The sequence below is a fragment of the Carcharodon carcharias genome, chromosome 9 (genome assembly GCF_017639515.1).
Source record: "Carcharodon carcharias isolate sCarCar2 chromosome 9, sCarCar2.pri, whole genome shotgun sequence".
In the NCBI taxonomy this organism is placed as follows: Eukaryota; Metazoa; Chordata; class Chondrichthyes; order Lamniformes; family Lamnidae; genus Carcharodon; species Carcharodon carcharias.
Genome location: NC_054475.1, coordinates 154,819,776 through 154,847,639, shown reverse-complemented (window position 1 = coordinate 154,847,639; position 27,864 = coordinate 154,819,776). Strand labels below are relative to the sequence as shown.

Below are 27,864 nucleotides of genomic sequence, written 5' to 3'. Positions count from 1 at the left end.
AGAGCATGAACTATAGAATATTTTTCATCTCCTTCACAGTCAATTAATTACTTCAGAAGTGTAGTCGCTGTTGTAAAACAGTCATTATAAAGGGAAAACCATTGGGTCTGAGGAGTGCTGGAACAATTTCAGGAACATCTCCACCTTGTTCTCTTTTACAAAACGTGGCTACAAAATTATTCAATTTTCAAAAGGGCCAGGGCTGGACTGCATCTCAACCACCCTCCCTCTTCATCCTCAACCCAGGTCTCCCCCATATAAGCCGACTGATGTACCTGCATTTACTTAGCATACCAGCTTCAAGGTATGGTTGAGAAAACTCCTGCGAGAGAACCTCCAGCCTCAGTCATACCCTCCCTCTCAACCAGTGTCCTTGCTTGGGGCAAGTGGAGACCAAAACCAGCATGCCAAATTCTACACCTAATTTGAGATCCTTTTGCAAAACTCTTGCCAGGTGTGTACTGGCACCAGTTTTTAAACCCCTAATGTATTGCGAAAGAATTGGATGCATGGGAACATACATCGCCTCCAAGTCACACACCATCCAAATGTGGATTGATAGCGTTGTTCCTTCATTGTCATTGGGTCAAAATTATAGAAACATCCTCCCTAACAGCACTGTGAAAGTACCTTCACCACAACAACTGCGGCAGTTCAAGGCAGCAGTCCACTATCACCTTCTCAACTAGTGAGGAGCAATAAATGCTGGCTTGCTACAGAAGGCCACCCACATCCCAAGACGAAACAAAAAAGAAAACATACATGAAACAAAACTTAGACAAAAATACTTTTTATTGTCACAATCACATCTGGCTTTCTCTCTTCCTTTTTTCAAATTTAGAACTACCATAGGAGCAAATTACAGTGCTGAAAAATTAGCTTGCTATGCTGAAATGCTAGCTGTAGCCAAGTCTTGTGACAAAAAGATTATGCAATAACGTTCTTTTAATACACAAAAAAACCAGGAGTCAATAGCAAGAACTAATGCAGGAACTAGATATCCAAAATGCCAAAGAAAACCAAACTGTCAAAAAGTGGTAAAAAGTCAAATACATACTGAAAAGCTTAACACCCAAACAGAACAGAAAATCCCAGCAGTACCTGGCTTATATAGGCAAGTAGCACTGAATGTGAGTGAGCAGGTGAAATTGATTTCAGAATTTGGCAAGGTATCAACTTGCATTGGGCTGCATTACATTCGGACTTCTAATGATGGTCTTGTATGCTCTTTGTGAAATCTCCAAAAGCTTAAAATCTTTTTCCTTTGTTGATTCTGGAACATTGCAATTCCTGTACGCAGGGCAACTGAATGGATGGAGTGAAGTTTGCTCTCAGCATGCACTATATCACCGACTCAGCTCAAAAAAATGCAGCTAAGTGAGATAACTATTGGGGTGGAAGCAGATCAAAGGTAATCTGTTGCAAACCAAATAAATTGGCAGAATCAAACAGCACTAACAATGGGATATGTTTTCACCTTCAGGTCTGTCACTTCTAAATGATTTAAGACCTAGAGGAACTTTGGCCGAAAAGGTTTAAGTCTTTCGTCTAAGCTCCTAAGAATAATTATTCACGGCACCAGTCCAGATACAAGTTAAGGTAGGTCTGGGATGATGCAAGTGGTGAGGGGGAAATTGCATGCAAATTAAAATTAAAATGCCGATGACATTTAAAGGATAGAACACAATGTGGAAAGAGCTACGGTATATAAAAAATACAACTTGCTATTGGAGACTGTGTAAACAAGAGGAGAGCCATGGTGGACTGCTTTCAGGAGTCCAAAATTAGTTGCTCTCCAGCGCTAGAGTGAATGGGGACTAGCTATCCGTAGAAAAAGTCAAAGAATGAAATGATGCAATCGCAAAGTTTCTAAAGAGCTTTTCGGTCCAATGGTTCGTCACAAATTTAAATACTGTATTGAAACCACAACAAGTTGCATTTATTTTGTGCCTTTGAAACAGGAAAACATCACATGGCATTTCACAGGATGTTCAAGCTAAATGACAGAGTCTAATGATATATTAGGACAGGTGAACAAAAACTTGGTCAAAGAAGTTTCAAGGATCATCTTGAAGGAGGAGAGGGAAAGATGCTTAAGGCAATAAATTGCAGAGTTTAGGACCCAGGCAGCTGAAGGCACGGTTGCTCATGGCGAGTGATTAAAATCAGGGAAGATCAAGAATTGTGGGAATGCAGATTTCTTATACAGCCACTGATAGATTCAGCCAGTCACATTCGAAGAAAATCCCTTAAAAAAATTTTTAAATAAGAAAAGCGACCCTCCGTATCAATTCTCATGCTTTTTAATTTGTGCCTTCTGGTTTCCACTCTTGCCTCAGTGCACTTCCCAATATAACAATTTACATTTACATAGCACCTTTATTCAGTAAAATATTCCAAAGCAATTCACAGGAGTTTAAGGCTGAAACAACTGAAGGCACAGCCAGAGATGGGAGGGGTGGGTTGGTGAAAGGATCTTGAAATGCACAAATGGCCAGAAGTTGGAGGAACACAGCATTCTCAAGGAATTGTAAGGCTGCAGAAGGTTATAGAGATAGGGATTGGTTGGCAGATTGTGGGTAGCAAAGCTGTGGAAAGATTTGAACATGAGGATAAAGAATTTTCAACGAGGTGTTGGTGAACCAGAAGCCATTGTAAGCCAACAGAGACTCAAGTCAAATATCCAACAAAGGTAATTAAATTAATCCCAAAATGTCTTCCTCTTTCTCCGTCCTGAATGTCTTCTTTCCCCCCCCTCTTCTGGAAGAAGTAATACTTTACATTGGGATATGGCTCCACAGACACCAGCAGCCTTCTGGATCATTGTTTACAGGCGAGTCTAGACAGCTTTGGTGGATTATCTGATGAGAGTAAAGTTAGTTACGATTAACTAACTTTTCCCTCATGCAACATCCTGACTATCAATGGTGGCTATTGGATATTAACGAGGACCAAGATTGCGAAACGGTTAGGATTGCATGTGTCACGTTTTTTGTTTTATTGCTCTTGGTTCAGTTCTTTTGTTCTGTTAGCATCAGGAAGCAATGTTGAACTCATTTACCAGACGAAGGATTTTAAAATTCAGCCTAAAATTTTCTTGGTGATTTTAAGATACATCAGGAGATATTTTTCTTCCGATTGATGGATTACATTCAAGGAGATTAATTTTGAGTTCAGCCATGGCAACAGTTTAAGGTGGTGTCTGTTTGTGTGCTGCAGTCTATCATAAATTAAGTGGGGAGGCTGGATCAGGGTGGAAATGTGTCGCTGCCTGGTGTAGCCACCAAGCAGAGGAATGGCCAATTTACTTCCTGTTCTGTCTGTCCTGTGGGAATGTTTTCCCTTCAGATCCATCACAATGCCTTGCACATGCTTCACCGTACACACATTTCCATTTGTATTTTCCTTTAAACCAAGATAGGTTTCCTTTACCCTTTCCATATTACATGCCCATTGGAAATTCTAATTTACATTCTGGCAAGAAAACTCATGTCAAGTTGGCCTTCTCACTTAGGCCTAGCCTTATGCAGCCAGCTGGCTGCAGTGTGCATAGGGTAACTGCTGGAGGTGGGGAATCTCAACCCTAAACTACTAAGCCCAGGGCAATGCTCTTCATATTCACCAGGCAGAATCAGCACTATTGTTCACCCAGAGAGAGTTAATTACATTTTGAGTGGTGAGTTCACCCACTGAGAGATCAGCTGTTAATAGCTACAGTGATTTTGCCAGCATGTATAAAAGGGGCAACTGCAACAGAAATTTTGTACTCACCCCTTATTTGTGCATAAGTGCAGCATGTACTTGAGGACACATGGGGAAAAAGTAATGGTATGGAACGAAATTGGACAGTTCTTCCAAAGAAGCCAATACAAGCATGATGGCCTGAATAGTCTTTTTCTATAAGATTCTATGACAGTCTAGAAACATACCCAAATTAATAAAGGATGCTGTTAAAACTGCTTATTTCTGGACAAAACGGAATTGCACGCACTTTGTCATTGATATTTATTGATTGCAAGTGTTCAACACTGTTAAAAATATAAACAATTCATGAAAAAAAGCAAATGCATAGCCTTGAGAATTAAAAATAGCAAAAATTTCAATTTTCTACTGAAGGAATCGTTTCAACAGTTCTTGGAATGTACCACCAGCTTTGCAACCTTTCTAATGCTAAATAAAAAGTAAAGCCAACAGTGTTTGCTGTTCCTAGTTGCATTTCTTTTTGATTGTTACAGTTTCACAGGCCCTGAACTATGAACAATGTCCACCAGATGTATAAAAGCACAAGGAACCAGCAATGTTGCAAATCAGGGATCAAGAAACAGGCTCAATATTTGCCTGTTTATTCTGCCACACATGATCCAAAACTAGTTACACTCTTCAGAAGTAAATTTTCAAAATAAAACTGGTTACTGAACAGATCTGATTTCTCCCTTCTAAGAAAACCCCCACAACGAATTTCAACTGTTTTTCCTACTCCAAAATCAGACTACCATTCCAGTACCTTTGTTTAATAAAAGGCGTACACATCTATCCATCCAACAGCAGGTTTCCATAACACTAAGCATCAACACATAAAGACTCCAGGTTGCCATGTTATCAGCACCCTCTGCTGGATGACCAGGCAGTGGCACTGTTTGAGGCTTCCTAAGACAAGGAATAGTGCCACAAATGAAACAGTGAGGGAGTTATATTGGAAACAAATTTTTGATTCACACGAAAAGGCAAGTATGAATCATTTCCAACTATTATCTGATAAATTCTTATATGTACTTTATATATGACTGGGCAATGGGGTACAATTTGAGTTAAAAGTACTGGATTGGCACAGAAACAAGAAATGAACAAAGTTAAATTTTTCTAAGCTGTTCCCACCGAAATCACTTTAACCTATTAACTAAACTTTTAAAGAGTATAAAGAATAAACTGAAGAATTACATAACCTTCAGTCCCTTCAATATAGATTGCAACCGGGACTTTTTCCAAGTTCTTAGTTATAGACAAGTCTAACCCTAAAATGTAGCACTTATAGCAAATATGAAAGAACAACTGTGAAATTCCACTCCCCACCCCTCCTCCCTGGGCCTTTTCATACATTCCACAAGTGAAAAGGTCAATAAGGCCACTAAGAATTTGGTCTCCCATGTTATAATCTGTAATGGTGCACCAAACTTTCATTTAACTTACGACCCAGGTAAGTTACTAGCAGTTGCTGGTACAATTCTGCTGTAGCTGACAGAATATTTCCTTTACTTGCTATTTGCCTACTGAAGCAAATGATGGGATGTCATTAATATATCAAAGCTGTTGGCTAGAACATTTTCAGAGTCACTAGCACCTGTCTAGTAAGCGCAGTGTCTAATTTACATCCCAGTCAACCTCCAACTGCAATAATCTTGCACATTTGTGCCCTGTCACAATTGTGATGGCAAAATAAAACCTCCATTCTTAAAATAGGGAAATTACCAGTTTCAAATATTTTATCTGACAAGCAACCACACCAGCCTTGTTCTCGGAACTCCTCTCCAATAAGCACACTTTTGGACTTCCCCATACTTGGTTGGTGTGCCACAACTGCTCAACCTTTGAACTAGCAGCAGCCTTTTCATTCTTCACTCTCCTTTTCTGCAATATTCCTCGAAGCCTCAAATTCCTCTTTTTTCTCCTCACTTGCTTCTGGCGGCTTTATGCTGCTCTCGCTAGACTTTGCACATGTCATTAATCGGCTGCGACTCCGTGCCCCCGGTTGGTACAGCTGCATAGTCGGGCGGTCCTGTAAATAAAAACAAGTAAAAAACTGAAAACATCCAGATGAATTACAATTTTGAAAGCTGGATTAAATATCATCACCTTTCAATATGGTAAAATGCTTTTGCTTTAATGAAGCACATTGCAGGCAATGCAATAAAATCTTAAGACCAAAGTGCACAATTTATAACTATATTCCAGAATAACACTGTCAATACGTCAATCTTAGAAAGTTTAAAACAGGATGTCTACATTGGGTAAACTCAGGCCAAGTGAGGTACCCTTAAAGGTATTCCTTACTTTTGAAATAAAGTGGATATTGCACTGTTTGGTTTCAATACTACCACAGACCAGGGTTAAAAAAAACTTAGTTATTAGTAGCAATAAATTAACCGAAACATTTCAACACATTATATTGAAATCAAGCCACCGAGATTGTACTCAAAATTCACTTTCATGGAATTATTAGGAGCAGGTGTTCAGGTTAGCAATTTTAACTAGTTAAGTCCATTTATTTGATATATTACATTCATGATTGCTATCTATGTCAATGCATATCAACCAAAAAACAAAAATCAATGTCAAGACATTTGATGAAATGGCTCCAAAATGCACTATCAGGAGAAGTGATGGCTGAGTATTATATTTGCAACATAGCTGTTTATATTGCTGTGGAAAGCAGTGCTGGTTTTACCAACATCCTTCCTTTGTTCTATTTGTTTCTATTACAAAAGACTCTAAAGGAAACACTGCTGTACCTTATTTCGGATTCGTTCCTTTTTTGCTATACTATCTTCCTTCTTCTCCTCTTTTCCTTTTTCCAACTTGTCATAGCTTGATGTAGTCTCAGAGCTCTCCTTCTTCCTGGCCTTTTCATTTGTTTGATCCTTTTCCTTCTTGATCTCTTCATCTTTTTTTCTGAAAGGCTTGTCAGCCTCACATCGTTCTCTTGCCTTCCACCTTTCTTCGTCCTGTCGTTTCTGACGCTCTTTCTCCTTCAGCCTTCTCTCACGTTCCCTTTCTTCTCTATCCCGGTAGTCTCTTCCACCATCATCTTCAACCCTGTCATGCCCAAAGTAAAACTTACTCAGTTACAACAGAATTGTTTTTTAAAAAACATAAATTATATTCTTTTTAGGACATGTTGAATGCTACCAAGGTTGCATTTATTGACCGTCACTTGTTGCTTTGAGAAGATGGTGCACCTTAATAAAAGGTTTTAAAACTGAGTACTTTCTAGAATGCGTTGAGTCAAACAAGTAACATGGCGCTAGAGCCGCACCTAGATCAGACTGGGTAGGTGAACGGTTTTTCTTCCATGAAGAAAGTAAGTGAGGTAGTTGGATTTTTATGACAATCTGACAGTTTCTTATTCATCTTTTCCTGATGCCAGCCAATAAATTAACAGATTTAATTTCACAACTTAACTATATGCAATTCACTGCATGCGAAGGCTAATTAGTGCGAAGAATGATAGCTTATGTTCTAGCATGTCAGATGAATAAGTGTACTGGTAAAATTGTATGAGCCAATTCATACCAGTTCTTTTTGGACACCGTGACAATTTAGATTTCTGATTAACATGGCTCATTACAAGCAAGCCAAACGTGCAACAAACTCCCTTTGCTTTGGTGTCGCCTGTGGTGATACTCTCATCTCTAAGCCAGGAGGCTGTGGGTTAAAGTACCACTCCAAACTCACAATTCAGTACAACATTGAGAGTGGTGCACTGTCAGAGCTGCCACCTTTCAGATGAGAAGTTAAACTGAGGCCCCTTTTGTGCACTTGGATGGATGTAAACGATCCCAAGGCACTGTTCTGTGAAACAGCCTGAGAGTTCCTTCTGGTATCCTGGCCAATATTTATCCCTCAACCAGCATCTGCGAAACAGACTATGTGAACATTTATTTATAGGACCTACCTGTGTGCAAATTGACCACTGCATTTCCTACGTTGCAAATTAACCTCAAAAGTACTTAACTGGCTGTAAAACTCTTTGGGATTTCCTCAGGTTGTGAAAGGTTCTACATAAATGCAAATTCATTCATTCATAGTACAATATCTACTTGAATCATACTTTATTGATCCAGATAAGGGTTTGTAGTAGTTAGCAAACCTCCAGTCTTTTTCCACTATCACACATAGATGCCTCACCATAAATTGTTCCTTCAACAGACAAGTTTAAACTTCCCACACTGTTCTGCAGTGCAGCATGCTAGCAGTCCAGAATGGAAAGATACAGATCTGAGCCCACAAATTCTAGCAAATACTCTTACACAGGAAAGGAGGAGGTAGAAAATATATACAAGCCCTGCCACTCATGCCAACCACAAATGAACATTTGTTAGAGCATATTCCAGTCTGTCACCTTTGCCAGGAATTGATGCTCAAAATTGAGAAAGAAGAGGTTTATCTAAGCTAAAAAAATAATCATCGAAAAATCACCAAGGAAATGCCTCAAGGTATACTGGAAGAAAAATACCAAATGGGAAGTCTGACCAGGATTGACAATGCAGCAATTCTGAACTTATACAGGGAAGAAGCCAGTTCTTGAGTGTTAAGCTCATGACAATGAGCTCAGAATGCACAATTTCTTACAATTTGCACCAAGTTCCTCCTTGATTGCAGTGTGCATGCAAACCACAACACCAATTTAGTACCATGGGCAAGAGAATGTGCATACTGAACCAGCAACCAAATAATAAGACTAGAAAAAGATACAAGCAATTTAATTTATTCTCACTCACTTCTTTCCTTTATCTTCCCGGATGGCACTCTCCAGGCGTTTACTCTGTCCAGTGAATGATCTGTCCTCTTTAGCTCTTTCTCTCTCCAGTTTCTTCACTTTCTCCCTCGGCTTTTCTAAACTGGAATCATCCCCTTTATCTGACTTCTTCAGAAGCTACAAATACACAATGATATTTTGTTGCTGGATATTTTAGAAAAATGTTAAATTAAAAAGTGATTTTGTTAGAATATTGGCAGTATTTAGGGTACCTTTATCTTTGGTTCATCCTTTGATCTGTCCTTATCTTTATCAAATCCTTTCTCCAACATCTTCTTTTGCTTCTCTGCTTCTCTCCTTTTCCGCCTTTCATCCTCTCTCCATTTCCTCCTTTCCTCTTCTCGAAGTCGCCTCTTTTCCAGCTCTCTTCTCCTCCTCTCTTCTCTTTTTTCCTCTCGTATTCTCTGGTGTCAGAATGGTGTGGGGGAAGGAAGGAAATGGTGACACACAAGGGACAATCAATGACATATTCTGAATAAACATAAAATTGCTTTTCCGTATTTTGACTTTTTAATTACAAAGACGAAACCAAGGAGTCATTACCTGTTTATTTTTCACATAGTCCAAAAGGGGTGTGGTTTTCTTAGCTGTCAAATGGAAATAAATAATTATTTCATCCATTTACATCCATGCAAAAAAACTTTTGATTTTGACTTCTGAATAAAAAGCACCCTAATACTGGGAAAACATAAATATATAAAATAAACCAAATGGGGAATTCAGAAGAAATTTATTTTCCCAGAGAGTGGTGTGAATGTGGGACCACAGGAAGTGGTTGAGGCTAAAAGTATAGATGTATTTAAGGGAAAACTTGGTAAGCATATGAGGGGAATGGAATAGAGGATTAAGCTGATATAATTGGACGAGGAAGGTTGGAAATAATAAGTGGAGCATAAACATGGTATGACTGGTTGGACCAAATGGCTGCTTTCTATCCTGTATATTCAATGTTATATCACATAACCCTTGTGGCAAATGACTATTTGGAATAAGAGTCCATTGTGGGGTTGAAAGTATTAATGTAAAATGAGCTAGTGTGAATGAGCCAGCATGTATAAAATGTGGTCGGTCCATTCGTGCACGTATAATCAGGGCTGAACTTTTTAGGGATAACTCTTGTCACCTTGAGTGACTTTCTAGGATGCTTCTGAGGGTATCAAGAGTCAACTATTTAGAATGAACTAGGGGCACATGCCATCCCAGAATGGACAGATGTAAACAGATTCCTTCCCTAGAAGGGGATTAGTAAATCAGTTGGATTAAACAATAACCACAGACACCCAACTGTTTCAATGTCATATTTTCAGACGTCAGCTCACCAATTCATTGAATTCAATTCATGGTAAGATTTGAATTCATAACCGTGCTGATACTAGTCTAGTACTATATGTACTGGACTACTTTACCTGGTTTAGACTTTCATCAGGGCCATGCAAGTATGTGGTGAAAAAGGAGCACAGCAGCACAGCAGAAGAACAGAAAAACAAATACAAGCAACAGATAATGGGAAATGTGTTTTAAAATAATTTAAATGGCATGCATGCAAGTTGTTCAAGGCAAGGCCTGATTATGCATGTGTGATAATGACAGATGCATTTCTGCCTCTCAAAGAATTACCAAACTTCTGACTGGCAGGTTAGAATGATGCGATCCAATGTATACATGTAGCCCGGCAAAGATACATCACAACCACAAGGGAAGATTAAGGAAATAAATCTTGTTAATTAGTGTAGCCCTACATTAAGGATAATTACATTTAGAAAAAAAAGTTCGTTATATGCAGTTAAGGGTTTATACATTAAGATTGAAGGGCACACGATTAGTAAATTAATTCTGCATCAAATTTTGCAATTGTCATTTTTATCTACAAACTGTGACAGGTAAATGGATGTTAGCTTGGAAACTGATCAGACTTATTTAAAAAGCTCATTTTACCTGCTAACTCTTTCGTTTTGGCTTCAATTTCCTCCAGAAGTGTTTCGGGATTGTTTGAATTTTTCTCATCATCTGCATTATTATAACTCTCCAAAAACTTTTTATATTCAGGATCTGATATATGAAAAATACAAAAATGTGAAAAAAATTCTACCAATTCTAAAATAAACATAACCAAGACTCAAAAAGAAAACAAGGTTCTTACTTCCAATTAACCTGCCCCATCCTTGGGGGAAAAAAAGCTATCTTCTAATTTTCCTTCTGAGAATCTTGTGGCCTATACTGCTCTGACAATGGGGCACTTATAAAAATGCAGTTTAGGAACTACAAATGTGGAATAGCAACTTGTGTCCCTTCTGCACCTATCTAAAGCGGCAAGACTGAACAACAGAGGATTGAATCTGCACCCAAGGTACCGCACAAGAGGTTGCTTCAAGATATTACACAATTCTACCCTCAACATCAGCTTAATTGTAGTTATTATGCTTTTTAAAACAATCCATAATAACATTTTCAAAGAAAGGGGGAAGAAAAACGGCTAAATTGTAATATCTTCGGTTGTTAACCCTTTGTGTTGTACTTTTGAAGCTATGTATCTTTTCTCGGGTTTGTTTACTTGGACAGTTTTGTGCAACGATCCTTGGCTAATCCTGATTTAGTTGATCTCAATCTATTGCAATGGTTAGGGCATTAGCAATTGGCCTCAGTGCCTCTGGATTAGGCATCGCTAGTGCTTGGTGCTCAAGAAGCACTTTTTCCCATGGAGAAAAGATGAGCTCGTCTCTGATTCCTACCAGCTCCCCAACACAGTTGAATCATAGGAACATAGAAACTAGGAGGAGTAGGCCATTTGGACCTTCGAGCCTGCTCCGCCATTCATTATGATCATGGCCAATCATCCAACTCAATAGCCTGCTCCCACTTTCTCCCCATACCCTTTGATCCCTTTCGCCCCAAGAGCTATATCTAACTCCTTCTTGAAAACATACAATGTTTTGGTCTCAGCTACTTTCTGTGGTAAAGAATTCCACATGCTCACCACTTTCTGGGTGAAGAAATTTCTCCTCATCTCAGTCCTAAATGGTTTACTCCATATCCTCAGACTGTGAGCCCTGGTTCTGGACTCCTTCCTGCATCTATCCTGTCTAGTCCTGTTAGAATTTTATAGGTTTCTATGAGATCCCCTCTCATTCTTCTGAACTCCAGCAAATATAATCCTAATCAACTCATTCTCTCCTCATATATCAGTCCCACCATCCCAGGAATCAGTCGGGTAAACCTTTGCTGCACTCCCTTTATAGCAAGTACATCCTTCCTCGATAAGGAGACCAAAACTGCACACAATATTCCAGGTGTGGTCTCACCAAGGCCCTGTACAATTGCAGCAAGACATCTCTGTTCCTGTACTCGAATCCTCTGGCTATGAAGGCCAACATACCATTTGCCTTCTTTACCACCTGCTGCACCTGCATGCTTACCTTCAGCGACTGGTGTACAAGGACACCTAGGTCTTGTTGCACATTCCCCTCTCTCAATTTATAGCCATTCATAATCTGCCTTCCTGTTTTTGCTACCAAAATGGACAACCTCACATTTATCCACATTATACTGTATCTGCCATACATGTGCCCACTCACTCAGCTTGTCCAAGTCACACTGAAGCATCTCTGCATCCTCCACACAGCTCACCCTCCCACCCAACTTTGTGTCATCTGCAAATTTGGAGATATTACATTTAATTCCCTCATCTAAATCGTTAATATATATTGTGAATAACTGGGGTCCCAGCAGCGATCCCTGCGGTACCCCACTAGTCACTGCCTGCCATTCGGAAAAAGACCCTACTCTTTGTTTCCTGTCTGCCAACCAATTTTCTATCCATCTTAATACACTACCCCCAATCCCATGCACTTTCATTTTACACACCAATCTTTTATGTGGGACTTTGTCGAAAGTCTTCTGAAAGTCCAAATAAACTATGTCCACTGGCTCCCCCTCATCAACTCTACTAGTTACATCCTCGAAAAATTCCAGTAGATTTGTCAAGCATGATTTCTATTTCATAAATCCATGCTGACTCTGTCTGATTCTGCCACTGTTTTCCACATGCTCAGCTATTAAGTCTTTTATAATGGACTCTAGAATTTTCCCCACTACCGACATCAGGCTGAATGGTCTATAATTCCCAGTTTTCTCTCTGCCTCCCTTTTCAAATAGTGGTTACATTAGCTACCCTCCAATCTGTAGGAACTGTTCCAGAGTCTATAGGATCTCAGAAGATGACCACCAATGCATCCACCATTTCTGGGGCCATCTCCTTAAGTACTCTGGGATGTAGATTATCAGGCCCTGGGGATTTATCGGCCTTCAATCCCATCAATTTCCCCAACACCATTTCCCTACTAATACTGATTTCTTTCAGTTCCACCCTCTCACTAAACCCTGTGTTCCCCAACATTTCTGGTATGTTATTTGTGTCCTCCTTTGTGAAGGCAGAACCAAAGTATGTATTTAGTTGGTTAGCCATTTCTTTGTTTCCCATTATAAATTCCCCTGTTTCTGACTGTAAGGGACCTACATTTGTCTTCACCAATCTTGTTCTCTTCACATATCTATAGAAACTTTTACAGTCAGTTTTTACGTTCTCTGCAAGCTTATTCTCATACTCTATTTTCTCCTTCTTAATCAATCCCTTGGTCCTGCTTTGCTGAATTCTAAACTGCTCCTAATCCTCAGGTCTGTTGTTTTTTCTGGCCAATTTGTACGCCTCTTCCTTGCATCTAATACTATCTCTAATTTCCCTTGTAAGCCATGGTTTGTCCACTGTCTTACTTTTGCGCCAGACGGGAATAAACAATTGTTGCAGTTCACCCATGCGTTCTTTGAATGTTTGCCATTGCCGATCCACTGTCATCCCTTTAAGTAACATCCCAATCCATCATAGCCAACTCCCGCCTCATGCCATCGTAGTTTCCTTTATTAAGATTCAGGACCCAAGTCTCAGAATCGACTACATCACTCTCCATCTTGATGAAGAATTCTATCATATTATGGTCGCTCATCCCCAAGGAGTCTCTCATATCTCAGTAAAAACTCATGCCTTTCAGCGAAGAAGGAAGTGTGAACCACAACTCATTAAAAAAAATGTTCACAATTTCAGGAATATTTTCCCGGTTCCCTTTCCCCAACAAGTGGTATTAATACAGTAAAAAAAAAGTATATTACTTTAATAAACTTCAACAGCAGTCAGCATAGTAATTATAATTAAGCACAGTAATGATAAAGAGACCAGAACCCCAGCAAATGGCAATTCAATTTCCTTAAAACATACAGAATAAATATAGCCACTCTTTTATGCAGCTTCCTTTAGCCAAGAGGAGGACAGCCCAGACAATGGGCTTCTCTCCAATTACCAGAAATACTGGTCCTGGGGCAGCTACACAAATCCCTGGTATTGTCACTGAGTAGTATTCCAGAGACCCAGGGTAATGCTCTGGGGACCAGGGTTCGAATCCCACCAAGGCAGATGGTTAAATTTGATTTCAATAAAAAAAAAATTGGCACTAAAAAAGTCTGATGATAACCATGAAACCATTGCTGATTGTTGTAAAAACCCATCTGGTTCACTAACGTGCTTTAGGGAAGGAAATCTGCCTTCCTACATATGACTGCAGACCGATAGCAATGTAGTTGACTCCTAAATGCCCTCTGAACAAGGGCAATTAGGGATGCGCAAGTGCGTGAAAGGTTATCCCATGAATGAATAATAAAAAAAAGCAAAAAAATTCATGACAACTTAACATTGGCATGTTAAAGCGTCAGACCTCTGGGGCTTGAATCTGCAACATTTGTATTAACAAACTAACTGAGTATCCTAGGTCATTTGGTTTAATAAATAGATTATGCTTCAAATTAAACAACAAAGCATGAAAAATTGATGGCATTTTTAAACATTTTACTAGAATCAACACATTCTTCAGTTGCCCCTACCAGACATGAATTATTCTGCAGCTGTTTCCCACCTAAGACATTAGTGTTCCCTTAAACTAATGGAATTAAAAATTAGTTCAACAAAAAAAATCTTAAGAATGGGTATGATTTTGAATCCTGCGTTTAACCCAGCGGACATGAGAAATAATACACTGGCCTAGGATTTGAAATGATATACCAAATCATAATTACTTCTGAATAACCTCTTAGGCCCTGAAAAACTAATTTTATATTGTCAAATTTTTCCATTACAATACAAACTTAATAACTTTAGAATAAAATACATCAATTTAAGACCTTGTTTGATATTTCAGCTTTTAATATGTATATCCAAATCTTTAATTCACTCTCTGTAAAACTTACAAAAAGTGAAGGATAACCAGTGCATTTTACTTCCTGCTTTCCTGTCTGTGAGAATTCCTCTGTATGATTGGTTGCTTACCCTGCTTGATGACATCCCTGTTCCTGGACACCTTGAGCTCTATCTGACCTGGTGCCAGATTTGAATTGGGGGGGAAGGCAAAATACACACCACAAAGATCTCTAGAATTTTGTGATCTTGGGGTCAGTGGCAAGCACTATTGCTTTGCTGCTGACTGAAATATTCAGGCCATCACTAAACACATTTTCTACAGTGACAGAACAATGGTGATAAACAGAAGAGTAGTTTGCATCCTGTCCATCCAGCTGAAGGACATGAAAGCAGAAACAAAATGGAATAGGATAGGACAAGACAGTTACAGTTTACAACAAAATGTTTACATTGTAAAAGCAAAATGTAGATTCTCCATACCATCACTAAAATGTATATGGTCCATACCATCTTCAACACTTCCCACTTTTGCATCTTTTTTCTTGCTCTTCTTTTTTGGAATTTTCTGAAAAGGGGCAAATTCTACAATAGCAGGGTACTCCTGACCTATTGGTTGGGAGAGAGACAAACACAGGGATAACAAATAAAAGGGTTCTTACAATTAAGAATGGATCAAACTAAACTTTCTGCCAGCAAAATATGTTTCTGTCATCTTAAATTCATAAACAAAACAAAACTAAAAGCATATGAACATACAAATTAGGAGGAGACAGCCATTCGGCCCCTCAAGCCTACTCCTTCACTCAATAAGATCTTGGCTGATCTAATTTTCACCTCAACTCCACATTCCTGTCTACCCCTGATAACCTTTCACCCACCTGCTTATCAAGAATCTATCTACTTCTGCCTGAAAAACATTCAAAGACTGCCTCAGCTACCTCGAGGAAGTGAATTCCAAAGTCTCTCAACACTCTTAAGAGAAAAAAAATCCTCATCTCAGTCTTAAATGGGCAACCCCTTATTTTAAAATAGATGCCCCTAGTTCTAGATTCTCCTACAAGAGGAGACATCATTTCCACATCCATCCTGTCAAGTCCCCTCAGGATCTTATATCAAGGCACCTCTTACTCTTCTAAACTCCAGTGGATCCAAGCCTAACCTGTCCAATTTTTTCTCATAAGACAACACACCCATTCTAGATATTATTTTAGTAAATCTTTTCTGAACTTCTTCCAATGCATTTACATCTTTCTTAAATGAGACCAATACTGTACACAGCATTCCAGATCTGGTCTCACCAATGCCCTGTATAACTGAAGCATTACCTCCCTACTCTTGTATTCAATTCCCCTTGCAATAAATGATAACATTCTGGTAGCATTCCTAATTACTTTCTGCCCCTGAATACTAACTTTTTGCATTCCTGCACTAGGACACCCAGAGCCCTCTGCATCTCAGAGCTCTGCAATCTATCAACATTTAGATAGTAAGCTTCTTTAATATTTATCCTGCCAAAACAGACCTCACATTTTCCCCACATTATACTCCATTTGCCGGGTCTTTTGTCCACTCACCTAACCCATCTATATCTTTTTGTAACCTCCTTATGTTCTCTTTACAACATACTTTCCTTCCTACCTTTGTGTCATCAGCAAATTTAGCAACCATACCATCGGTCCCTTCATCCAAATCTTTTATATAAATTGTAAAAAAAGTTGAGGCCCTAGCACTGATCGCTGTGGCATATCACACATCACATCCTACCAACCAGAAAATGACCCTTTTATGCCTACTCATTTTCTTGTTAGCTAGCCAATCTTCTACCCACTACACCATGGGCTTTTATTTTCTGCACTAACCTTTGATGAGGGATCTTATCAAATGCCTTCTGAAATCTAAGTACAGTACATCCACCGGATCCCCTTTATCCACAGCACCTGTTACATCTTCAAAGAACTCCAATAAATTGATTAAGCATGATTTCCTTTTCACAAAACCATGTTGACTCTGTCTGATTACCTTGAATTTAGTCACAAGCCCTGTTATAACATCTTTATTAATAGCTAACATTTTCTCTATGACAGATGTCAAGCTAACTGTCCCAAGTTTCCTGCTCTCTGTCTCCTCCCTTATTGAATAAAGGAGTTAGATTATTTATTTTCCAATCTAATGGAACCTTGCACAAATCTAGGGAATTTTGGAAAATTAATACCAACACATCATCTATCTCACTAGCCACTTTCTTAAGACCCTCGGTTGAAGACCATCAGGACTCAGGGACTTTTCAACATGCAGTTCCAACACTTTGCTGAGTAGCACTTCCCTGGTGATGGTAATTTTCTTCAGTTCCTCCTTCCCTTCCAAGTCATGACCTACAGCTATTTCTGGGATATTACTTGTATCCTTATAATGAAGACCGATGCAAAATACCTGTTCAATTCATCTGCCATCTACTTATTTTCTATTATTTACTCCCAAGACTCACTTCCTATAGGACCTACGCTCACTTTGTTAACTCTTTTCATTTTTAAATATCTATAGAAACTCATACTATATGTCTTTATATTTCTAGCTAGCTTTCTCTCATACTCTAATTTTTCCCTCCTTATCAATCTTTTAGGTATTCCTCACTGATTTTTATATTCTGTCCAATCTTCTGACCTGCCACCCATCTTTGTGAAATTATATGCTTTTTCTATAAGTTTGATATTATCTTTAACTTCTTAAGTTAACCATGGTTCATGGGTGCTCCCCTTGGAATTTTTCTCTCTCGTTGGAATACATCTATTCTTTGCATTCTGAAATATCACCTTAAATGTCTGCCAGTGCATCTCTATTGACCTATCCCTTAACTTAATTCACCAGTTCACTTTCACTAGCTCTGCTCTCATGCCCTCATAATTGCCCTCATTTAAGTTTAAGATACTAGACTTCGAGGCAATCTTCTCTCCTCAAACTAAATGCAAAATTCAATCATATTATGATCATTGTTACCTAGGGGCACGTTCATTGAGGTCATTGATTAATCCTATCTCATTGCATATTGCCAGGTCTAGTATACCCTGCTCCCTGATTGGCTCCAGAACATGCTGATCCAAGAAATTGTCCAGAAAACATTCTATGAATTTTTCATCAATGCTACCTTTGCCCATCTGATTATTCCAGTCTATATGAGATTAAAACCCCTCATGATAATCACTGTACCTTTCTGACATGCTCCCACTATTTCTTATTTGATACCCCATCCTACCATGTGATTGATATTAGGGGGCCTATACACCACTCTCACAAGTAACTTCTTGCCTTTATCATTCCTCATCCCTACCCAAACCACTTCTGTATCCTGGTTTCCTGAACTTGGGTCATTGTTCTCTAATGTGCTGTCATTTTTAATTAACAGAACCACCCCTCCACTTTTTTCCCTAACTTCCTGTCCTTCCTAAAAATCACATACCCTACAATATTCAGGTCCCAATCTATGCCATCCTGCTGTCATGTCTCTGTAATGGCTTTTAGATCGTAATTATTAATCTCTATTTGCACCATCAGTTCATCTGTTTTGCTTTAAATGCTACGTGCATTCAGATACAGAGCCTTTTATTATTTTTGTAATCTCCAATCTCATCTATTGATTTACTCTTAGACATGTACACTCTGTCACTTCCTGTCACGGTCTATCATTTCCCATATTAATAGCTTCCTCTGTTCCCTTATCTCTGCCATTTGATATACCACATCTTCCCACATTTGATCCCTTGCCCCCACTATTTAGTTTAAAACCCTCTCTACTTCCCTAGTTACGCAGTTCACAAGAACACTGGTCCCAGCATGGTACAAGTGTAGACTGTCCCAATGGTTCAGCCCCCCAACTTTCCCCAGTACTGGTGCCAGTGTCCCACAAATTGGAACCCATTTCTCTCACAGCAGTCTCTGAGCCATGTATTCACCTGTCTAATTTTATGTACCCTATGCTAATTTGCAGGTGTCTTAGATATTAAACAAGAGATTAAAACCTTTGAGGTGCAGCTTTTTAATTATGTGCCTAGCTCCTCATACTCTCTATGCAGAACCTCTTTCTGAGTTCTGCCTATGTTGTTGCTTAACATTTTCTGCTTAGATTCATTAGACATTTTAATTATTAAGTAAGAATACATTGAAAAATTAGGGTACAGAATACGTACGAACATACATACATACGAACACACCAATTAGAAGGAGTAGACCACTCGGCCCCTCAAGCCAGCTCCACCATTCAATAAGATCATGGCTGATGGCTGAACTGGTTGTAGTCAACCCCACATCCCTGACTACCCCAATAACCTTTCACCCACTTGTTAATCAAGAATCTATCTAGCTCTGCCTTAAAAACATTCAAAGAATTTGCTTCCACCGCCTCTTGAGCAAGAAAGTTCCAAAGACTCATGACCTCCAGAGAAAAAAATTCTAATTTCTGTCTTAAATGTACGACCCCTTATTTTTAAACAGTGACCCCTAGTTCTAGACTCTCCTACAAGAGGAAACATCCTCTCCACATTCACTCTGACAAGACCCCCTCAGGATCATAAAGGTTTCAATCAAGTCACCTCAATCTTCTAACTTTCAGTAGGTAAAGCCTAACATATCCAACCTCATAAGACAATTTGTGCATTCCTGATACTAGTCCAGTAACCATCTCTGAACATCCTCTAATGCATTTACATCGTTCCTTAAATAAAGAGACCAATACTGTACCCAATACTCCAGATGTGGCCTCACCAGTGCTCTGTACAAATGGATCATAAGCTCCCTACTTTTGTAATCAATTCCCCTCACAATAAACAATAACATTCTATTAGCTTTCCTAATTACTTTCTGTACCTGCATACTAGCCTTTTGCGATTCATGCACTAGGACCCAGATCCCTCTAAAGCTCAGAGCTCTGCACTCTCAACGTTTAGATAATAAGTTTTTTAATTCTTCCTGCCAAAATAGACTGTTTCATAATTGCCCACATTATACTCCATTTGCCAGATATTTGCCCACTCACTTAACCTATGTCCCTTTGTTGCCTCCTTATGTCCTGTTCACAATTTAATTTCCTACTTATCTTTGTGCTTTCATCAAATTTTGCAACCATACCTATGGTCCCTTCATTCAAATCATTTGAGGCCCCAGCACTGATCCCTGTGGATCACCTTTCATTACATCCTGGCAACCAGAAAAAGACCCATTTATGCCAACTCTGTTTCCTGTTAGCCAGCCAATCTTTTATCCATGCCAATCTCTTACTCCCTACACCATGAGCTTTTATTTTCTGCAATAGCCTTTGATGAGGCACCTTATCAAATGCCTTCTGGAAATCTAACTACAGTACATCTACTGATTCCCCTTTATCCACAGCACGTGACTCTTTCAATGAACTCCAATAAATTAGTTAAACAGAATTTCCCTTTCACAAAAGCAGGCTGACTCTGCCCGATTGCCTTGAATTTTTCCAAATGCCCTGCTATAACATCTTGAATCATAGCTTCTAACATTTTCCCTATGACAGGTGTTAGGCTAACTGGCCTGTAGTTTGTTGCTTTCTGTCTCTCTCCCTTTTTGAATAAAGGAGTTACATTTGCTATTTTCCAATCGAATGGAACCTTCTCTGAATCTAGGGAATTCTGGCCCTAACAATTTGCCCAATAACCATTTCCCTGTGTTCCTTCCTCACTTCCATTCCTTGATTTACAGCCACTTCTGGGATGTTATTTGTATGATCTATAGTGAAGACCGATGAAAAATACCTGTTCAATTCACCTGCCACCTCTTTATTTTCCATTATTAATTCCACAGGCACACCTTCTGTAGAACCAACACTCACTTTGTTAACTCTTCTTATTTAAGTATCTATAGAAGCTCATGCTATCCATAATTTCTCCCTTTTTATTAATCTTTTTGTCATTCTTTGCTGTTCTTTACATTCTGTCCAATCTTCTACCTACCACCCTTCTTTGTGCAATGATGTTTTTTCTTTAAGTTTGATACTGTCTTTAACTTTTTTTTAGCTAACCATGGATGGTGGGTCCTCTCTTTGGAATTTTTCTTTCTCATTGGAATCTATTTATTTTGTGTTTTCTGAAATATCTGCCACTGTCGCTACTGACCTATCCCTTAAACTCAATGTGCCAGTTCATTTTAGCTAGCTCCCCTTTTCATGCCCTCATGTTTACCCTTAAGTTTAAAACACTAGTTTTCAATGCATTCTTCTCTCCCTCAACTGAATGTAAAATTCAATCATATATGATCACTGCTATTTAGGGGGTGCCTTCAGTATGAGGTTATCAATTAATCCTATTTCATTGCACAATACCAGGTCTAATATAGCCTGCTCTCTGGTTGGTTCCAGAATGTGTTTTGTTCTAAGAAACTATCCCGAAAACATTCTATAAACTCCTCACCTACGCTAACTTGGCCCATCTGATTTTTCCAGTCTATATCTAGATTAAAATTCCCCATGATTATCGCTGTACCTTTCTCACAAGCCTCCATTATCTCTTTCTTTATTCTCTGTCCTACCATGTAGTTACACCACTCCCATGAGCGGGTTCTTGTTTTCATCATTTCTCATCTAAACCCAACCACTTCTACATCCTGGTTTCACGAACTTAGCTCATCCCCCTCTAATGTGCTAATACCATCATTAATTAACAGAGCCATCCCTCCCCATTTCCTAACTCCCTGTCCTTCCCAAATCTCATGTAGTCTTCAATATTCAGGTCCCAATCTATGTCAGCCGGTAGCCATGTCTCTGTAATGGCTATCAGATCGTAGTTATTTATTTCTATTTGCGCCATCAGTTCATCTGTTTTGTTTCGAAAGCCACATGTGTTTAGATACAGAGCCTTTAGTTTTGTTCTTTTACTGTTTTTAGCATTTAGCCTTATCTGTTGATTTACTCTGAAGATTTGTACTTTCTACTCCTTCCTGTCATGTTGTTTATCATATCCCTTATCATATTGCGCCTGCTTGTTATTGTTTTTACTGAGTGAACTAATACTCACTAACATTTGTACCACAGGAATCATGTTCCTTTCAGATGTGCTATAAATCCAGTTATAGAGTGCTAATGGTAAAATATCATCTATGCCATCAAATAGTACTTAAAGGGTTCCTTTTAAAAACTAAATCAACTATTTGAGTCCATCAGGATAAATGTCAAGTTGGTGTGCAACTTCATTCTCTGCTGTGTTCCACATATACTGATGGAAGTAAAGCAAAAACAATATAAAAATGCTGGGCTGATCAATACACATTACTGAAAAATAATCAAACAGTTTTATTTAACATTTGTTCACAACAGCTGCTCACAACTGCAAAAACCAGAGCATCAATCTTTTTAATAAAACGTATCTTGACTCGTTAAGGCAATCATGGAAAGAGAAATTTTTCATTGTAATAGGATCCTTTAAAAGCACATTGAATATGATCACATCAGTACTCATTACTACATAATTATTAGATAAACATCTATTAGATACTACAGAGAAAAATATTCCTTTAAGCAATAAAAATATTAAAAAGGAATCATCATTCAACATTCCCTCTCCACCTGTTTTGTTTGACTTAAATTTGAAAAGTTTGTTTCATACTGAGAAATACTAATAATGTTTCTGTGCCTAATGTAAAGCTTCTGAGAATGGGCTTCTAATTTAGTTTCTTTCCACATCCCCATCATCGTCGAAAATTGAGTTTTTTTTGGCAAACAGATAATACCCAGAACTGATAGATACACAAAAGTCCTTACAATTTTTGAAAATGCACATTTGAAGGCAAAGGACTTAATAGATCCCAAATGAGGAAAGCAAACAAGGAGGAGTCAGCATACTTATTAATGTACACAGTTAAAAATATCCTACCTTTGCTGTCAATAAAAACGTAGCCATCAAACTGATCCCTGAAGAGGACAATGTCATCTTGGTTTTTAAAGTTGATGTACGCTCTAGAAAATATGTGGGGAAATAAACTGTGGAAAGATAAGAGATTTTAGATAAGAATTAAACCAAAAAATGCAATTAACTTCCATTATTTTGCAGGAATACTACACATCATAAAATTTGCAATCATTAGTTGTAGTTACAGTAACATATACAACAGAAAGTTTCCCTCATTATAGCCAGACCAAGTTCAATAGAAGAATATAATAGAAGAATACAAGAAATAGGAACACGAGTAGATCATGTGGCCCAGAAGAAATTTCTTATTTTCACAGTCCTAAATGTTCAACCCCTTATCCTGAGACTGTGCCCCAGAGTTCTAATTTCCCCAGCCAAAGGAAAGAAACTCTCAATGTCTACCCTGTCAAGCCCCTTCAGAATCTTATAAACTTCAATGAGATCACCTCTCATTCTTCTAAACGCCAGAGAATATAGGCCCAATTTACTCAGCCTCTCATCATATAGGACAATCCTCTCAGCCCAGGGACCAACCTCCGCTGTTCTGCCTCCAATGCAAGCATGTCCTTTCTAAGATATGAAGTCAGTATTCCAAGCGTGATCTTACCAAAGCCCTATACAATTTTAGCAAGATATCTTTATTCTTGTACGGTACTTCAATCCCATGGTAATAAAGGCGAACGTGCTATTTGTCTTCCTAACTGCTTGCTGTACCTGAATTCCAACTTTGAGTTCCTTGTACGAGCACCCCCAAGTCTCTTGGAACATCAACATTTACAAAGTTTCACACCTTTTACAAAATATTCTGCTTTTCTATTCTTATAACCAAAGTGAATAATCTCACACTTCCCCATATTATACTCAATCTGCCATCTTGGTGCCCACTCAATTAATCTGTTTATATTTCTTTGCAGCCTCGGTGTCCTCCTCACAACTTACATTTCCACCTAGCTTTGTATCATTAGCAAGTGAGATACTTTACTCTCTCTTTGCCCAAGTCATTAATATAGACTGGATATAGCTGAGGCTCCAGCACTGATCCTTTCAGTACTCCACTGGTCACAGCCTGTCAACTTGAGAATGCCCCATTTATACCTATTCTTTGACTCCTGTCCATTATCTAATCCTCTACCTACGCTAACATATTACTCCTGACGCCATGAGCCCTTACCTTGCCTATTGAGCTTTTGTGTGGTACCTTATCAAATGCCTTTTGGAAATCCAGGTATAAAACATCTACCGGCACCCCTTTATCTACCCCAGTGGCTATATTCTCAAAAACCTCTAATAAATTTGTCAAACAGAATTTCCCTTTCATAAAACCATGTTGACTTGTTCTAATCATGCTATGATTTGCTGTTAAGACTTCCTGAATAATAGATTCCAGTACTTTCCCAATGACTGATACCAGGCTAACTGGCCTGTGGTTCTGTTTTCTCTCTCCCTTCTTTTTTGAATAGAAGTGTCACATTTGCTAATTTCCAATGTCTTGGGGATAGGGAATTTTGAAAAACGGTAGCAGCAGAAATAGTGATACTCTGGCTATTTCTTTCAGAATGTTACGATGTGGGTCTTAAGGTCCTTGGGATTTGTCACATTTCAGCCCCTTATCGTTCTCCAGTATTTTTTCTCTGCTGATATTAATTTCCTTCATTTCATCACTCTTTTTTGCATCTAGTTTACCCTCTACTTCTGGCATGCACCTTGTGTCTTCTACTGTGAAGGCAGACATAAAATATCTGTTCAATATTTCTGCCATTTCCTCATTCCCTATAATAATTTCTCCTGTCTCTGTTTCTCAGGGACCAACATTTACTTTAGCTACTCTCTTCATTGTTATATATTTGTAAAGGTTTTAACAATCTGTTTTTATATTTCTGGCTTTCATATTCTTATTTTCCCCTTTTATTAACTTTTTGGTGACCTTCTGTTGGTTTCTAAAACACTCCCAATCCTTAGACTTGCTACTATTCTTTGCAATCTTAAAAGCCGCTTCTTTTAACCTAATACCATCCTTAACTTCCTAAGTAAGCCACTATTGGATCTTTCTTCCTGAATTTTTGTTTTTCAATTAAATGTAAAAGTTGAACATTTTGACTTGTTTTTTTAAAAATGTTTTGCACTGCTTATTTATGGCTATATCTTTTAGTCTATTTACTCAATCAACCATAGCCAGTTCTCCCTCATATTCATGAAACTAGCTTTAAGGTTATGATTATGTTTTGCGATTGGAGTATTTCACTTTCAAATTTGACAGAATTCAATTGCATATGATGATTAGTTCCCAGTGGATCTTTTACTATGAGATTACTTATTAATCCTGCCTCAGTTACACAATATTAGATCTAAAATAGCTTTATCCATACTTGTTTCCACAAGGTATTGCCCAGGAAACGGTCGTGAAAACATTTTACAAACTCATTTGCTGGACCATCCTTGCCAATTTGATTGGTCAAATCTATAAGAAGATTAAAATCCCTCACAATTATTATTTTGCCCTTGTTACATGCTCCGATAATTTCTTGTTTAATGCGCTGTCCAACAGTATAACTACTGTTAGGGACCTATAAACTAGTCCCACCAGCGTTGACTCTTGTATTCCTAATCTCCAATCATACTGATCCTACTTTAGGATCTGATTCAAGATCGTTTCTCACTAATGTCCTTACTTCATTCTTTATAATCAGGGCTACCATTCCTCTTTTGCCATTCTGTCTCCCTTTTTGAAATATTGTGTACCCTGGAATATTTATTTCCCCACCTTGGTCACCATGTCTCTGTAATGAGATTAGATCTAAACCATTTACCTCTATTTGTGCCACTAGTTCATCTATCTTTATCTGAATACTTGAAGCATCCGCATTAAGCTCTTAAGAGCTTTTAACTTCATTTTTTTACTACTACTGTTACGATTCCAGCTGATGTTACTACTGGACAAGTCAGATCCCAGAGTGAAACCTGGCTTGATAGGAACTGTTTTTTTTAGAAACCGTGGAGGTAAGCTACTGGACAAATTCACAGGATGCTGATGAACTTTTAACACAAAGAATAAAACATTTATGAAACAAGAAAAATGAACCGTATCACTGTTAGGAAATAGAGATAGTTTAAGTAAGCTATATTGGTATTTGTAGGTGTTAGGAATGAGTTTTAGCTTTAAAGTTTAAGTATGATTAGTATTTCTATGTCTGTGTTAAGAAAGGTGAAATGGAGTTTTAGTTTCACTTTAAAAGGGTGCTTGCATTTCTAATGAGTTTTTTTTTTATAATTGTTGCAGCTAAGTTAAACAAACAAGGCTAGGAGAATTGAACTGCTGCCTAGCAACAGGGGATCAGAGAGGCAGGTCCCTCCCAGAGAGAGAGAGAGAGAGAGACAAACACACACCCACACACACTCAGAAGAGAAACAGTAGTTTTGATTTGAGAGCGATGGAATTCAGTTTTTTTGGGAAAGTTGGTGCCAGGAGGGAGGGACTGGAGCAAAGGGGACAGATAGCTAGTCCCAAGCTAAGGAAAAACCCAAAAATCCAGGGGACTGGAAGAGGCAAAAGTCCAAAGACAACCTTCTAGTCAAAAGGAGGACAGGAACCTGGGAAAGCTCTTGTTAAGTGAAGTTTAAAAGTGAGGGGCAGAGAGAAAGGCTCCAAGCTTCAGATTTAAAGAGACAAAAGCTGCTAAAAGCAGATTTAAAGCAAGGCCAGTTTGCAAGAGGCAAGAAAGTCCAAAGAAATGACTGAAGGTCTATAACTCTTCGCTACGGGCATGTGAAACAGTGGTGTACTGTTGACAGCTGAGTTGGTGAGAGAGAGTGTGTGTGTGGAAGAAAGCTTGAATGCATGTGGTGACCTAGGGAGGAGGAACATCAGAAAGAGAATTCGAAACCCTGGAGGCGAACCCTTGTGGAAGGCACCTGAGAGAAAGTGTAGGTTTTGGAGAAGATTCCAAAGAGAATTCTTGGAGAGTGGAGATTGGAAACCCTCAAGTAAAAGACAAAATTTAGTGAGACTGGTTGGCTCATAGTGTGACAAGCGTCTGGTGGGGAAGTTGAGTAGAAATCCATAGCACCTGTTGAGGTAACATCTGTCACTTGGTTTCAGGGTGTGGTGTGTCTGACCACAGGTTGCGATAGGTTTACATGGTCTGTGTATTTACTATGGATAATAGAGTGTAAGATAGCTTTTGTAACTGGAGTTATTCTTACAAATCTGTACATATCTGTAAATGTATGGTTGCCGCTGAAGGAGTATTGTAATATAGTTAATCTTTTCTTGTTGAATAAAATGTTTTTTTTATTAAAAAAGTTCATCAGCTGACTCCTGTGCCTCTGTTCAATAGCCACTCTCCACTTTATCTAAACAAACAAATAAAATTTAGGATCTATCAACTTGGGTTCCACCCTGGCATCAGCCTTGTCTAGTGGTAACCTAAGATGGGGACGGTAACAATTACACCAGACAAAAAACGTTGGAATTATCTCAATACAAACACAAGAAAATCATTTAAATATTCCGGATTCCTTCATCCCAGCTATATTTTTTTACGGGTACATACAAATTCAGAAAAATAAAACAATTTACCATATACTCTAATATTCAGGGTAAGTATGCAGTACAGATGAACCAAATGGTGAATTGTAGTCAAACACACCACATCCAAAGTAAATGACAGATGCGACCAAGGCAGATTCTATGGTTTCTCAACAATCCACCCAGATGCTTGTCATACCGTGAGCCAACTGATCTCATTGAAACTCTGCCTGTCTTTCTTATGAGGGCTTCCAATCTGTACATTTGAAGAACTTGCCTGGTAATTATCTCCCGCACGTCGCTCTCACTTGGATGGCTTCATCCAGGATTCACCTCCAGGGTTTCAATCTCATCATCTGAGATTCTTTTCTTCTGGATCGTCATGTACACTCAAGCTTCACCTTCCAAGCACAATTTCAAATCTTTGGTTGTGCCAGGCAGAACACCCCTGCTCCAAAAGGGTACCTTTGCCCTCACACGGCACTGAGTCACCAACCTTCGGTTGCCCTTTTGGATCTTCAAGGTTTCTCTCGGGACCACCTCACTTCAAGTCTGCTCCTTGCAGCTCTCTCTCTTCAATTGATTCTTTTGCTCTGCTCTTTTTTCTCAAATGTACTTAACAGGATCTGTTTCTGATCTCTGTCCTTGTCCC

At 38.7% G+C, this 27,864-nt stretch overlaps 1 protein-coding gene across 1 annotated transcript in view; it reads right to left on the bottom strand.

Moving 5' to 3' along the window:
• Window positions 1-3,991: 3,991 nt before the first annotated feature.
• upf3b (UPF3B regulator of nonsense mediated mRNA decay) overlaps window positions 3,992-27,864 on the bottom strand; it is a 32,571-nt gene continuing 8,698 nt past the window's right edge. Inside the window, exons 3-10 of the mRNA XM_041195678.1 lie at window positions 22,652-22,758; window positions 15,252-15,377; window positions 10,469-10,582; window positions 9,077-9,120; window positions 8,746-8,937; window positions 8,496-8,650; window positions 6,507-6,810; window positions 3,992-5,773 (exon numbers count right to left, since the gene is read on the bottom strand). Coding sequence (XP_041051612.1) covers window positions 5,606-5,773; window positions 6,507-6,810; window positions 8,496-8,650; window positions 8,746-8,937; window positions 9,077-9,120; window positions 10,469-10,582; window positions 15,252-15,377; window positions 22,652-22,758 — 1,210 coding nt within the window. The 3' untranslated portion in view covers window positions 3,992-5,605. The remainder of the gene's footprint in view (window positions 5,774-6,506; window positions 6,811-8,495; window positions 8,651-8,745; window positions 8,938-9,076; window positions 9,121-10,468; window positions 10,583-15,251; window positions 15,378-22,651; window positions 22,759-27,864) is intronic.